Consider the following 15,065-nt stretch of genomic DNA (forward strand, 5'->3'; position numbering starts at 1 on the left):
AGTCTTCTACCTAGTACTATTATTTATTCTGTGCCGGTGGTCACGGCCGCAGACAGAGGAACCGTCAGAATGCGGAAATTATGTGTTGTTGCAAGTATTTTACTTGTATATTCATAATTATTACATGTAAGCCTAAGCCCCCCCCCCCCCCCCCCCCACATCTGGCGTCTTTCGAGCGTCGGCGTCTACAATTCTATGGCCGGACGGTGATGAAAAAACGGTCACCCATCCAAGTACTGACCACTCCCGACGTTGCTTAACTTTGGTCAAAAATCACGTTTGTTGTATGGGAGCCCCATTTAAATCTTTATTTTATTCTGTTTTTAGTATTTGTTGTTATAGCGGCAACAGAAATACATCATCTGTGAAAATTTCAACTGTCTAGCTATCACGGTTCGTGAGATACAGCCTGGTGACAGACGGACGGACGGACGGACAGCAGAGTCTTAGTAATAGGGTTCCGTTTTACCTTTTGGGTACGGAACCCTAAAAATCGTCTTTACCTTATCTCCTATCATATTATCTAGGGCAAGTGTCAACAAGAAGAGTTCGTTGCCAACATAGATATAAACTATGGATGAGCGCATGCATATGAATTGCCCGTTGCGATCTTCATGTCAGCAAAAAAGCGCCATCTGTTACACACTGCGTACAACTACGTGAGCTCGACTCTCGCGATAACTTTGTACGGGCGTACAAGGCTTGTTAAGTTTATTCGCGGTTTATATCAGAAGAGCGTCGATTAAGTTTATGGTTAATCAAAATTATTTGTTGTATTTGTTGGCGTTGTTTGATATCCGTGTCGTCGACACTGACGCTCCTTCTTACCTCTCAAGACCCGTGACATCTGTACTAAAATCAGCTGAAGACGAAAAACAGAGAAAATATTCCACGGCCTGTGAAATGCGACATGCAACTTTCACACCACTTGTAACATCTGTTGACAGCGTCTATGCACCCCAAATGTCCTCCGTTATAAAACATATGGCAGAAACCATATCTCAACGTTGGAACCGATCTCTAAGTACTGTACTGGGCTGGCTGAGATGCAGGATCAGTAACGCCGTTATACGTGCCACCACCATGTGCATCCGAGGCACACGCCACCGGTTTAAGTCCCCCGCCTGGTGGCTTGGGTTCGACGACGGTGCCGCCCTTCCACACATCGACTGAAACCCCTTTTCTACCCTACCTACATATGTCTTAACCTAACCCTTTGCCTATGTATTACTTATGATTCTCGTAATAAATGCTTTAGTTAACATATTTATTGTATTAAAATGGGCGAACTTATCCTTATAAGTTTCCGTTCTTCTACGTTATTTCGTGATGTCATTATCGTCTCAGGTGGCAATGCAATATTTTAAACATTCGCGCAGTGCGGTGTGCCGCCCTGTGTAAGCCGGCTCTGTCAAGGTCGACAAGTTGGCCGAGCTACTAGCTACAGCAGTACAGTTCGATAAGTACCTCCCGAGCTTTCGCGAGTAAAATGCGGCGAACAACTATTTCTGTTAGTTTCTTGCTTGCAAAACAGGTAGAGTAAAAAAGAAGGAAACAGCAATACAAACTAACTATTTTGGCTCAGTGATCCAAAGAGAATCTTGGCCTCCGAAACGAGAGCGTGCCACCTGTCCACAAATATGATGCAAAAATATAAGTAGGTAATGGAAAGTATTAAATACAGCGATGTGAATTAATCGGTGTTTGAAAATGCGCGCTTTGTTTCTAGCGCTCACCTGTTAATTTTTTTTGAGTTTTACCTACAGTTAATTAAAAACTTTAACCTGACAAGAATTAATATACTAGGTACCTAAGTCAACGAATAAAACAATAACAAATACTTGATCTTGTTATTTCGAATGTTTTTAATAATTATGTAAAAGAAACGGGAACAAACTCTGTAAGACAGGCAATAGGTACTTTAATTTCGGTAATTATATCCGGTAGGTAATCAACTAATCATATTTAAGTAAATTTACCTATACAAATCACGCAGTATGCATTTCTACTTCATAATAACTTCCAAAGAGAAATGACGTCCTTACAAGGTTAATGCATTAGCGCTATGACGTACGAGCGAACATTAGTTGCTCGTGAGAATGAAATAAAATTATCGTTTAAAATTGGTTTTAAGCAATAAATAAACCTAATTGGAAATTACTTACCGATGATATGAGATCCCATTTTTTTTCTTATACTTCCTATAATGGTTTTTGCACCCTTTTACAACGCAATAAGGCATTTTTGTGTTATGCTGCGTGACAACTTTCTACTGCGCAATTCGCCACACGACTGAGCGCCGGGGTGTGATAAATGCAAATATCACACCCATGTAGCGGCCCCCTTTTTAGTGCTCGTTAGCCGCGTCCTTACGAAGTAATATATATGTCCATGGTTGCTAATTGATTTTTATCAGGTTTTTGTCTGGGGTTCTAAGAGCCCTGTTAATATTATACTGGTAGCTGTTTCCCCGGTTTCCCCAGAGTTTAATGCTATATCTTATCTTAGATTCTATCAAAGCATAATAGAGTGCCTTGAGCTGATGATCAATTCCTATGACCTCACTGAGACAGCGTAAGGTCAAAGTCAAAATATACTTTATTCGTGTAGGCCTAGGAACAACCACTTATGAATAGTTATTAGGCATAGCATGCTGATGCAATAGAGCTCTCGACAATCTCCAGCTCATGTTTCCAAAAGATGGGACTTGGGAGTCAAGTCAATGCACACACTGAGACATTTTATACCTATCCTAGTCTACAACATCTATATAAAGGCCCCTGTACAGGCCAGTCCAAGGGATTCAGTCATGGGATAGAATGAAATATCAATATCACTTGCTCCGTCTAACGCATAAATGCGTCCCCTAGACTGGCCCACGCTGGCCCAGTGTGTACAGGTGCATAAAGAAAACGGGACGACACTGTAGTATGTAAAAGTATTACCGCTTTTTAATTTGTACTCTTTTTTATCAGAGTAAAAGTAAATGTAAGTATACTATAAATAGTTATGTTAAAAAATATAACTTGGTCAAGCAAATCTTGTCAGTAGAAAAAGGCGGCAAATTAGTCCTATAGAAAATTAGAATTTCGCGCCTTATTCTACTGACAAGCTCTGCTTGACTACGTTTAGTACGTTTATTTCATAAATTACAAGGCCCCTACGTTTTCTGTTCTCTTTGACGGCGCAGCAACTAGTATCATTTCTCTCTCCTCGCTCTTTTAAAATGCCATTTGTCAAAAAAGGATAACCATACTGTTGACAAGGTGAACTTCAAATCAAGTGTTGCCTTTTTTGGTGCATCCAGGCTGTGTATGTGTGCGTAAAAACGTGTATGTGTGCTCTTTTAGGGATGTGAAAAGTCGATTTTAATCATGTTATATATCGATAAACGCTACACAGTGGAACGAAATAGCTATTAATTGAAGCTTCAATATCTTCGTTAAACATATACATAATTGAAATTCTAATGAATAATAAATATATTAGAATATAATAAAATATTTCAATTATTGCGGAACACATATCTTAGTAGGTATTTATGTATTTTAATTAAATATCTGAACTTTCCCTTGGTTCCCTGCCGGGGCGTGACGATAAAATTGTGATCTGATAACCACAATAAAGAATAAAGCGTTTTTGTTCATTTTAGATATCGTCAAACCTTTGAAGTAAAATTAAAATTGTAAGAAATGTCGATAGTTTATCGATATGACTTTATCGACATGGCTACAGCAAGGTGGTGTTAAATTGTTAATCGTACACTAAGCAAAAGTGGCAACAGTGACAGCTCGCTGAGACAACGTCTCTGTATATTATAAGTCTATGATGAATTACCAAGGGCCCAACGTTTTCTGTTCTCTTTCACGGCGCAGCATCATTTCTCTCTCCTCGCTCTTTTAAAAATGCCGTTTGTCAAAAAAGGACAACCATACTGTTGACAAGGTGGACTTCAAATCAAGTGTTGCCTTTCTTGATGCGCCCAGGCTGTGTATGTGTGCGTAAAAGCGTATATTTGTGCTCTTTTAGGGATGTGAAAAGTCGATTTTAATCATGTTATATATCGATAAGAGACTAGCTAGGATGAGACTAGCTCAGGACCGGGATAAGTGGCGTACACGAAGAGAGGCCTATGCTCAGCAGTGGGCGACTGAAGGCTAGAATGATGATATCGATAAACGCTACACAGCGGAACGAAATAGCGATTAATTGAAGCTTCAATATCTTCGTTAAACATAAACATAATTGAAATGCTAATAGACAATGAATATATTATAATTATAATAATATAATTCAATTATTGCGGAACACCTATTTTAGGAGGTATTTATGTATTTTAATTAAATATCTGAACCTTCCCTTGGTTCCCTGCTGGGGCGTGTATAAAAGCGTTTTTGGTCATTTTAGGTAACGTTAAGCCTTTGAAGTCAAATTAAGATTGCAAGAAATGTCGATAGTTTATCGATATGACTTTATCGACATGGCTACAGCAAGGTGGGCCTCATTGTTAATCGTACACTAAACAAAAGTGGCAACAGTGACAGCTCGCTGAGACACCGTCTCTATATATTAAGTCTATGTGAATTACATAAAGTCTGGCAACACTAATTTTGACAGGCTGAATTAATAGGCATCCGTAGTCTACTAGTGCCTACCGCGAACCACGTTAGACGTGTTGCTTCCCTGTCACACTTACGTACGAATTTACAAGTGCGACAGAAAGGCAACACGTCGAACGTGGTGGTGGTGGTCCGTATCGATTGGTTCATTTCATTTCATTAAAAAAAAAAGTGAATTTGAAGGTCCGACAGGTCTGTCCCGTCCAAAGACTCCAGACGAAGGAAACCAAAGCAGTATAAAACCTGCTTTCTTTCAGCGATAACTGCGAAGACATAATTAAATAGAAAAATGTTCGCTGCGCGTCAAATCGCGTCTAGGGTATTCCAACAATCGGGTGAGTGTCATTTGTTGTGATTAAGTTCGATATCGGGATTTGCTCATAAGGCCTATAGCACCCTTTGTTTTTTGTTTCAAGTTAAATGCTTTACTAATCGTCTTTTAAATACTTTCGGGTGTGCTTGAACAGATTGAAACTCTATAACTATCTATCAGAAAAGTTACATAACTGCAGTCATAACCTAACTTTTGTGACCACTAAGCGAAATGCAACTAAGTCAACAGGAAAAAAAGGTAATATGTGAAACAATGCAGGGTTTACTGCCTCGTTTATGATTATGACTGACTGGAGGTGGAATTGAACACTATATTGTCCTAGACTAGCTGTAAGTTAGATATCATACTTATAGGTATGTTTTAATAGTGTGTAATGTTATCTCTGTGACTGAACCACATAATCTTTTAATAATAATGATGACATTTGTATGACTGAAGAATAGTATAATTACAAGTGTGGTCTTATAATCTGCAGTTAAGCATTTGCTTAAGGTACCTGTACCTACTATGGGTACACGCCAGAAACACAAGAAACAATTGAATGTAATTGATGACCCCAGGCCGAAAGATACACCATGGAAGGAAATGTCTTAATCCAGCATTGACAGTCATAACTTAATACATATAATGTTTGTGCAGTCCGCCGCTACCATGCGGGCGACTTCAAGGCGCCCACCATGGAGGAGCTGCCGGTGCCGCGCGGCTCGTGGCAGGCCCACCACGACTCCAAGCAGCGCAAGTACAATGCCGTGCTCATCGCCGGCATCGCCTTCACCGCTGGAACTTTAGTGCTGGTATGTTGCTTCTACCACATAACTGATGTTTGAAAGCAGGTCACAAAATAAGTTGACCAAGACTGACAAATAAAAATTTAAATATTTATAGGACATTCTTACACAAATTGACTAAGCCCCACAGTATTTAAGCTCAATAAGGTAAGTGTTGTGGGAACTCAGACAACAATAATATTATTATTGTTGTCTGAGTTAGGTATATTATAACTCTTACTAACATATCTGAGCATGAAGTTTACTTACCACATTCATGTTTACAAACTTTCATACCTTAAATCGCATATATTATTTGGCAGCAGTACCCACTGTACTGGTTAATACTTAATTCATTAGTTCTTTTGGTTATTAACTGCTCTTGTGAATGAATATTGTAGCTTTTAGATTTCAATTTTCCAACTAGATTCCAGTTTTAACTACGACAATTTCCGCCTTACCACAAAGGAGGAAGGTGCAAAAGTGCGTAACTGTTGGATTACCAATTGAATAAAAAAAAATTAAAAACATCTTTGACATCAACTGCATTATGGCTTAGGATATAACCAAACGTAGTAGCCATTAACAGGCGTTCCCCTCTGTCGAAAAAAAGGCGGCCAATTGTCATACACATTGTATCGACTGACGTTTATCTGACATGGATATTTTTACGTTACATATACATTTTACGTGCCCCTCCCCCGCAAAAATCGCCAGACTATTTTGTACAGAAAATTACAGACATGACGTCTCCGTTTGGTTATATATACTTATCCTCCAAGGTACATAGGCATCTAAGTAATTGAACTGGTAATTTCTAATGATGTATCTGTTGTTGGTTGCAGGCTAAGGCTTCAGGGCTGGTGTACCTCAACTACTCGCCCCCGGCGTCCCTGGACTAGACTGTTCACTTTACATTAGCGTAATCAATACAATACCTACAGTAAATCAACTAATAAATATTTAGTTAACCAAAGTCTACTTTTATTTTCGCATCTCAAACTTACATAAGCATATTATATTATGTGCTGTGTGCTGACTGCAATTAAGTAGAGAAGACAGTGGCTATTTGTATGCATTTCATATTACTTGCAATGGGTGTTTCATTTTTCCGAATTTTCGATTTTCATCTGATTTTGCTCGAATTCTTGTTCTAACTGATATAAAAATATTATACGTTAAAAAAAATTAAAATCGGTCAACATTTAGAGGTTGCACTTCATCAACCAAGATTTTTCAAATAACCAACAACTCTACATCGGAGGGTAAAAAATGGTTTAAGTGGCTATCAGCAAAGTGGAGAGTAGTGTGATACTGAACCTTCTACATATAAATAAATTTTAAAATTAGTAGTATAGTCCGTTTTTTTTAGCATTAGAAAGAACTTCGCAGAAGTTCACTTGTGGTTCTAAATTTGGCACTTTTAGCGGTAACAATTTGAAGTAAATTATATGTATTAACCATGCTACATTAGATAATTCAATAATTATTAACAATTAACGAGCCTGATAAAAACTGCACGCTTACTTCTGCGGAGTTCTTTCTAATGCTAAAAAAAACGAACTATAAACTTGGATTTTTGCTACTCGATAAATGTTCTACTTAAGATTTTTCAGTTTTTCCACCTTTTTCCAAAGGAAAAGTGCTTTTATCGCGTTTTAGACGTAAAATTCAGTTTTGTCATTCGATTTTAGTATCAGTTCATTATATTTTGTCATTTTAGAACATGGTTCATTTTCACGCAATGTATGGGGTTCTCACTCTACCTTTTCAACTTGTGCAACCTCTAAACGTTATTCGATTCTTTTGAAAATTTAAATAGATAGTTTTTTGTGTGGGAGACTCCATTGGTGAGCAAAGTCAGGAAAAATATTAAAACTTTTTTTCTCCATACAAAAGTGAAATTGTTTTAGCGGTGCCTTTAATTTAAATATTTCATCGCTCAAGTGCTATTATTAGGGTTCCATACCCAAAGGGTAAAAACGGGACCCTATTACTAACTAAGACTCCACTGTCCGTCTATCACCAGGCTGTATGTCGTGAACCGTGATAGCTAGACAGTTGAAATTTTCACAGATGATGTATTTCTGTTGCCGCTATAACAAGAAATACTAAAAACAGTAAAATAAATATTTAACTGGGGCTCCCATACATACTTTCTCGCCCCTCCTGTGCTAGGCCTGCAGTGGCGCCCTCTTTGAGGAATCGTGTTTTCTTATATACCAATTAATTTCTGTATAAATTAGTATGTATTTTAAAATTGTTGTCCTACTGATTCCCCGACTTTTGGTTTTGTCACATAATTTTATTTTGCTGATTGTTGCTTTGTCAACTAAACGGCAAATGATACCACATTTTTCAGTTTAGATAATAAAGTCAAAAGACTCAAAAGTAAGTAATATCTAGACACGCGGCAGCGTGTCAAGCCAAGTTCAAGCAAAGGAACTGGCTAGCCAGCGCCAAGTGTAATATTACACGAACCACTTGGTGCCACTTTTGACCCTTCTATAACTCAAAACATCTTTGACGTAAACACATAAAACTACGTGTGTTTAATTATATCCATAAGGATATCTAGAAGCCCAAATTTCATGAAGCTAGCTCAAACGGTTATAAAGGTATGAAGGTCAAAAAGTCGTAAATTTTAAGACTGACTTATGACTTATAGTACCTAAACCTAACCTACTTCCAGATGACCTAGAAGGATGAAATTTGGAATCCAGCTTGGTTATTGTGTGTAACCGTAGGAAAAAATCTAAAAATAAAATAAAGTTAAAAAATAGGGGGGGTCCCCATACAAAAAAACCACTTTTTATTGGGACTGACATATAAGTACCTAAACCTAACCTACTTCCAGATGACCTAGAAGGATGAAATTTGGAATCCAGCTCGGTTATTGTGTGTAACCGTAGGAAAAAATCTAAAAATAAAATAAAGTTTAAAAATAGGGGGGGTCCCCATACAAAAAAAACCATTTTTTATTGGGACTGACATATAAGTACCTAAACCTAACCTACTTCCAGATGACCTAGAAGGATGAAATTTGGAATCCAGCTCGGTTATTGTGTGTAAGCGTAGGAAAAAATCTAAAAATAAAAAAAAGTTAAAAAATAGGGGGGGTCCCCATACAAAAAAATATTTTTTTATTGTAGCGTTGGAACCGTTACAAGCAGATATTTGAAACTACCCCAATATATGTATTATTATATTTGCTATATTAAAATAAAGTTTAGTCAAAAAATAAGTGGTGTCCCCATACAAAAAACTTGTAATACGCTCTAAACAACCGGCCAACGGTGTGTCGTCGGCGGCGCGCGGCACTACATAATTATACAAAGAACAGAAGTAAAAACCATACAGCGGAAACACAAGAAAAAACATTAAATCTCAATATCTGCCTAGTTTTCTTTACAAAAAGTATTGATATCCCACCAAAAACATAAATGTAAAAAAGGAGAGCCAAGTTCAATACAAAAATTATGCTTGGCTGTGGGGCTCGCCGCAAAAAGAATGGAGATCTAAATGAGTGCCACTGCCAAGTTCTATGCAAAATCCAAATATGTATTTATAGGAACAAAATAACATTATAAACAAGTATTAAACTCTATTTCTTTGCTTTATTGGATACCTATAACAATTGCTGTTATTTAAAAAAATGTGAGATCTTAAAGTAGGTTAGATTTGGCTTGGCCAGGTTTTATCAGAATTACAATATATATAAAATGATTGATATAATGAAAACTGGCCAAGTCAAATCTAATCTACTTTAAGATCTCACATTTTTTTAAATAACAGCAATTGTTATAGGTATCCAATAAAGCAAAGAAATAGAGTTTAATACTTGTTTATAATGTTATTTTGTTCCTATAAATACATATTTGGATTTTGCATAGAACTTGGCAGTGGCACTCATTTAGATCTCCATTCTTTTTGCGGCGAGCCCCACAGCCAAGCATAATTTTTGTATTGAACTTGGCTCTCCTTTTTTACATTTATGTTTTTGGTGGGATAAAACTATGCGACAAAGACCAAAAGTTGGGAATCAGTAGGACAACATTATTAAAATACTGATTTACAAAAATTTAATAGTTTTTTTATCAGAAAACACAATTCCCTCAATGAGGGCGCCACTGGACGGATGATGCAGTCTTAAAAAGTTTAAACTACCTATACCGTATACATAAAATTTATACTTACACGGGTAGGTTGATTTGGACAATTGCGAAATAACGTCAAAAGAATCCCAAAAAAATAAAGAATCTAGGGTAGGGAGTGTGACAAATAACAAAATTAGAAAAAAGTATAATATATTGTATAATTAATTAATTGATAAAATAAACCAACTAGTCCCTCTTTGGGACCATTCATGTATTACGTTAGAATTAAAGAGGGCATAGCTGTGTTTGATTATTATTTTTAATGCAATGGGGAAATTAGAAAATTCCTGTCTACATAATATTTGAATAGTCATAGACGTTGGTATTTACCCTCAGGCTAAAAGGGGCCATGGCATTTAGTTTGGCAAACTTTAAAATATGCCATAGCTACTGAAAATACTTTGAAAAGTGCACGAGCTGGGCTGGGGGTGACGTGTCGTCACAACAAAAGGCAGTCGTGGTTGTGTCCAGCGTCAGTGTAGTAGTGCAGGAGGTCAGTGCTCTCGCGCGATGTCGGAGAAGGCGTCGAGGATGTCCTGCGTGGTGAGCGGCAGCGCCAGCCCCGCGCCCGGGTAGCACGCCGCGATGCGCGCCTGCCGGAATACAACACCAATCACCATTACCTACCTACCTACTATCACCACGCCACAACTTTATTCTTACTCATATAGCTAGTAATTGCTGCGCTGAGTTCTTCTTCTTCTAACTAAAGACTGACCTTGCTCGAGCCATCGTCATCATCTCGCTTCGAGCGAGGCACGTCTGCACAGATCGAGATATTACCAAGACAACTCTCGACAATGACTAGTGTAATTGGATAAGAGGAGGGAAGGTGGGGTCGGTCGGACGCACCTGCAACGCGTGGTGCTGCTGCAGGAACTCCTCCTGCATGGCGCGCCACACGACCTGCAGCAGGCCGCCCTCCTCGCTGAGGTGCTTCTCCACGGTGCGGTAGAGGCGGTGCAGCGAGCGGCGCACCTCGGGCGCCGGGTACATGGCCAGCAGCCGCCGCAGCTCGTGCTTGCTGAACGCCGCGCGGTAGCACACCTCCTCCTCGCGCGCGCCGCCCGCCACCGCCTCCGCCACGCCCTGACACACGCACACAGCCCGACAATAACGTTAATACTACACGACTACCTACAGATACTGTCACGGCGATACATAAAATGCTGAGATTACGTTCTTGTATTTTTCTACTACGTTTTGTTGTTCAAACGCGTACTCGACGTGTCCTTATTATCACATACATATTTAATTGTCATTAAAAAAACACTCGACGGAAAAACACCTAACCTTTAACTAGCAATATATCAAAAACGTTTTCAAATCGTATCCTTTGAAATAAAAGAGAGCTCGATCGTTACCTCGAAGAACTGGGTGAGCTTGTCGAGCGGCCGGCCGAAGTACTGCGTGACGTACTGCCTCAGCGCCTCCGTGTAGCGCGCGCGCGCCTCGCGCCGCAGCGCGTCCAGCGCCGGCGCCCGGCGCGCCGCTGCAACACACACACAGATATATCAAGCGCCGCGTCCGGCTGGCGTGAACGCCTCGCGTGGTGTAGGCACGCGTACGCACCGAGCAGCGCGTGTAGGCGGTGGTAGTTCTCGAGGCGCAGCACGGGGCGCGGCGTGCGCGGGTGGTCGGCGGCGGCGACGGCCGCCAGCATGGCGCCGCCGAGCGCCGCGTCTAGCATGTGTGGTGTAGGCACGCGTACGCACCGAGCAGCGCGTGTAGGCGGTGGTAGTTCTCGAGGCGCAGCACGGGGCGCGGCGTGCGCGGGTGGTCGGCGGCGGCGACGGCCGCCAGCATGGCGCCGCCGAGCGCCGCGTCTAGCATGTGTGGTGTAGGCACGCGTACGCACCGAGCAGCGCGTGCAGGCGGTGGTAGTTCTCGAGGCGCAGCACGGGGCGCGGCGTGCGCGGGTGGTCGGCGGCGGCGACGGCCGCCAGCATGGCGCCGCCGAGCGCCGCGTCTAGCATGTGTGGTGTAGGCACGCGTACGCACCGAGCAGCGCGTGCAGGCGGTGGTAGTTCTCGAGGCGCAGCACGGGGCGCGGTGTGCGCGGGTGGTCGGCGGCGGCGACGGCCGCCAGCATGGCGCCGCCGAGCGCCGCGTCTAGCATGTGTGGTGTAGGCACGTGTACGCACCGAGCAGCGCGTGCAGGCGGTGGTAGTTCTCGAGGCGCAGCACGGGGCGCGGCGTGCGCGGCTGGTCGGCGGCGGCAACGGCCGCCAGCATGGCGCCGCCGAGCGCCGCGTCTAGCATGTGTGCTGTAGGCACGCGTACGCACCGAGCAGCGCGTGTAGGCGGTGGTAGTTCTCGAGGCGCAGCACGGGGCGCGGCGTGCGCGGCTGGTCGGCGGCGGCAACGGCCGCCAGCATGGCGCCGCCGAGCGCCGCGTCTAGCATGTGTGGTGTAGGCACGCGTACGCACCGAGCAGCGCGTGCAGGCGGTGGTAGTTCTCGAGGCGCAGCACGGGGCGCGGCGTGCGCGGGTGGTCGGCGGCGGCGACGGCCGCCAGCATGGCGCCGCCGAGCGCCGCGTCTAGCATGTGTGGTGTAGGCACGCGTACGCACCGAGCAGCGCGTGCAGGCGGTGGTAGTTCTCGAGGCGCAGCACGGGGCGCGGCGTGCGCGGGTGGTCGGCGGCGGCGACGGCCGCCAGCATGGCGCCGCCGAGCGCCGCGTCTAGCATGTGTGGTGTAGGCACGCGTACGCACCGAGCAGCGCGTGCAGGCGGTGGTAGTTCTCGAGGCGCAGCACGGGGCGCGGCGTGCGCGGGTGGTCGGCGGCGGCGACGGCCGCCAGCATGGCGCCGCCGAGCGCCGCGTCTAGCATGTGTGGTGTAGGCACGCGTACGCACCGAGCAGCGCGTGCAGGCGGTGGTAGTTCTCGAGGCGCAGCACGGGGCGCGGCGTGCGCGGGTGGTCGGCGGCGGCGACGGCCGCCAGCATGGCGCCGCCGAGCGCCGCGTCTAGCATGTGTGGTGTAGGCACGCGTACGCACCGAGCAGCGCGTGCAGGCGGTGGTAGTTCTCGAGGCGCAGCACGGGGCGCGGCGTGCGCGGGTGGTCGGCGGCGGCGACGGCCGCCAGCATGGCGCCGCCGAGCGCCGCGTCTAGCATGTGTGGTGTAGGCACGCGTACGCACCGAGCAGCGCGTGTAGGCGGTGGTAGTTCTCGAGGCGCAGCACGGGGCGCGGCGTGCGCGGGTGGTCGGCGGCGGCGACGGCCGCCAGCATGGCGCCGCCGAGCGCCGCGTACCACCGCTCCAGGTCCGCGCGCCGTCCGCTGCGCCCGAAGATCGCCTCGCACACCGAGCTTAATTCTTCGAACTCTGATAGGAATCTGAAAATCGTCAAGTACGATAACTTCTGAAGAAAACTTAACTCGAGGAGTCTACTAGTGACCGTCGAAGCTTTTCACTATTAATATTCTAGCTCCATCGTCGAATCCTGCCCTAAAATACTAAGTTATGGTATTTCTGTATTATAAAATACTTGCAAAATTTCAAATCGATATGGCTTTTAGAAGGGAAATTATTAATAGATTTGCAAGATAGTTATTAGTTTCTTAGTTGCAAGTAAAAGTGTTAAAATGTGTAGTAAAGGCGACGCTACAAATCACCGACCGCACACGTCAAATGTTTTTTTCTTACCCAAGCAGCCCCGCTTTAGGCCTCTTGGCGGCCTGCCTCGCCGACTCGGGCATGGCGGCGAGGCGGTCCGCGACGACGCGGTCGGCGCCGCGCTTGGCCGCCACGGCCACCGCCGCCAGCGCCGTGCGCGCCCAGCGGCCGTCCCCGCCGCCGCCGCCGCCGGCCGGCGTGCCCGCCGCCGCGGCCGCGCCGTCGCCGAGCACGCGCGTGCCCACGCATGCCAAGGCGCGCATTGCCCCGCTACGTAGATACTTTCTCAATATATTAATTGGCACGGAAAACCCTAGGTAATATGATCAGTCATCATAGTAGTAACTAGAGTAAACACCTTTTTACATTAACTTGATGAAAATTTTTATAAAAGTAAAGTATCCCCATGATTCAAGTCTCTTACAGTCTGATTTGTTACGTCTAGATGAGTACTGCCTAGCTAATGGGCTTGACCTGAATCCTTTCAAATGTTTCTCAATGTCATCTTCGCGCAAATATAACCCAATTGTTACTTCTTACAGGCTTAAGGGTCAACTTCTTGTCAAAATACCCTTTATGAAGGATCTTGGAGTCATCCAAGACTCCAAACTGCTTTTTGATAAGCATAGGTATTGATAGTATGGTAAGCAGTGCATATAGGTCATTAGGCTTCATAATGCGTAATTCCACTCACTTTAAGCAAGCAAAAACATTGAAAGTGCTATACTGCTCATTAGTCAGAAGCAAGCTGGAGTACGCATCTCAAATATGGAACCCCTGCTATTCTACATATACTGAAAGAATAGAACGTATTCAACGAAAATTCATTAAATTTCTGTGTTTCAAAATTAAATCTCCTTATAGCTCATCTAACTATCTATATAGGGTACATCGCCAATTACTAGCCACCCCCCAATTACTGGCCACTTAATTTGATTTCTATTTATAGGTGAACAAAGTTCATTTTAGTATATAAGGTACGAAAATCCAATTATTAGCCACTTTTCAATTACTGGCCACCTATTCCAAAAATGAATTCTATTTACAGATAAATAAAACTCATTTTCAGTATAAGGAAAATGGCCAGTAACTGAAATTTATCCACAACCCACTCGTTCAATAACTGGCCGCCTCTTACAAAAATGAGTTCTATTCACCTATACACAGAATTCATTTTAGTATAGGTGGCCAGTAATTGGGGGGGTGGCTAGTAATTGGCGATGTACCCTATTTGTAAAAGACATCACTTAGTTCCACTTCAAAAACGGCGGGAAATAGCTGACATAACTTATTTACTTAGTATCACTACTGGTTTGGTGGATAGTCCTGAGTTACTTTCCAATATCTCTTTTAATACTCCCACTCGTTGTAAAAGGTATTATCCTCCTATTTCCGTTAAATTTTCATCGTCTAAATACAGACAAAATAGTTTCTTGTCGCGTGCGAGTAGAGCTTTAAACAACCTGGCAAACCAATTCGATATAGATATATTTAATTGTAAGATACCTTTGGTTACACATTATTTGACGCTAAAATGTTTTGATTGAGCATGTGTAATCAGTATTT

The 15,065-nt window shown here is 43.5% G+C and overlaps 2 protein-coding genes across 2 annotated transcripts in view; one reads left to right on the plus strand and one right to left on the minus strand.

The window, feature by feature from the left end:
- The first annotated feature begins 4,801 nt into the window (after positions 1 to 4,801).
- Positions 4,802 to 6,696, plus strand: LOC134668271 (uncharacterized). The gene is made up of 3 exons (XM_063525754.1): positions 4,802 to 4,954; positions 5,593 to 5,747; positions 6,566 to 6,696. The coding sequence occupies exons 1-3, from the start codon at positions 4,909 to 4,911 to the stop codon at positions 6,620 to 6,622; spliced, it is 258 nt and encodes an 85-aa protein (XP_063381824.1). The 5' UTR covers positions 4,802 to 4,908; the 3' UTR covers positions 6,623 to 6,696.
- Positions 6,697 to 10,010: 3,314 nt separating this feature from the next.
- The window catches only part of LOC134668053 (exocyst complex component 1), a 32,574-nt gene continuing 27,519 nt past the window's right edge, over positions 10,011 to 15,065 (minus strand). The window contains exons 9-13 of the mRNA XM_063525500.1: positions 13,530 to 13,769; positions 13,023 to 13,219; positions 11,242 to 11,369; positions 10,730 to 10,966; positions 10,011 to 10,470 (exon numbers count right to left, since the gene is read on the minus strand). Of these exons, the coding sequence (XP_063381570.1) occupies positions 10,372 to 10,470; positions 10,730 to 10,966; positions 11,242 to 11,369; positions 13,023 to 13,219; positions 13,530 to 13,769 (901 nt within the window). The 3' untranslated portion in view covers positions 10,011 to 10,371. The remainder of the gene's footprint in view (positions 10,471 to 10,729; positions 10,967 to 11,241; positions 11,370 to 13,022; positions 13,220 to 13,529; positions 13,770 to 15,065) is intronic.

This window comes from Cydia fagiglandana, chromosome 10, assembly GCF_963556715.1.
Source record: "Cydia fagiglandana chromosome 10, ilCydFagi1.1, whole genome shotgun sequence".
Classification (NCBI taxonomy): domain Eukaryota; kingdom Metazoa; phylum Arthropoda; class Insecta; order Lepidoptera; family Tortricidae; genus Cydia; species Cydia fagiglandana.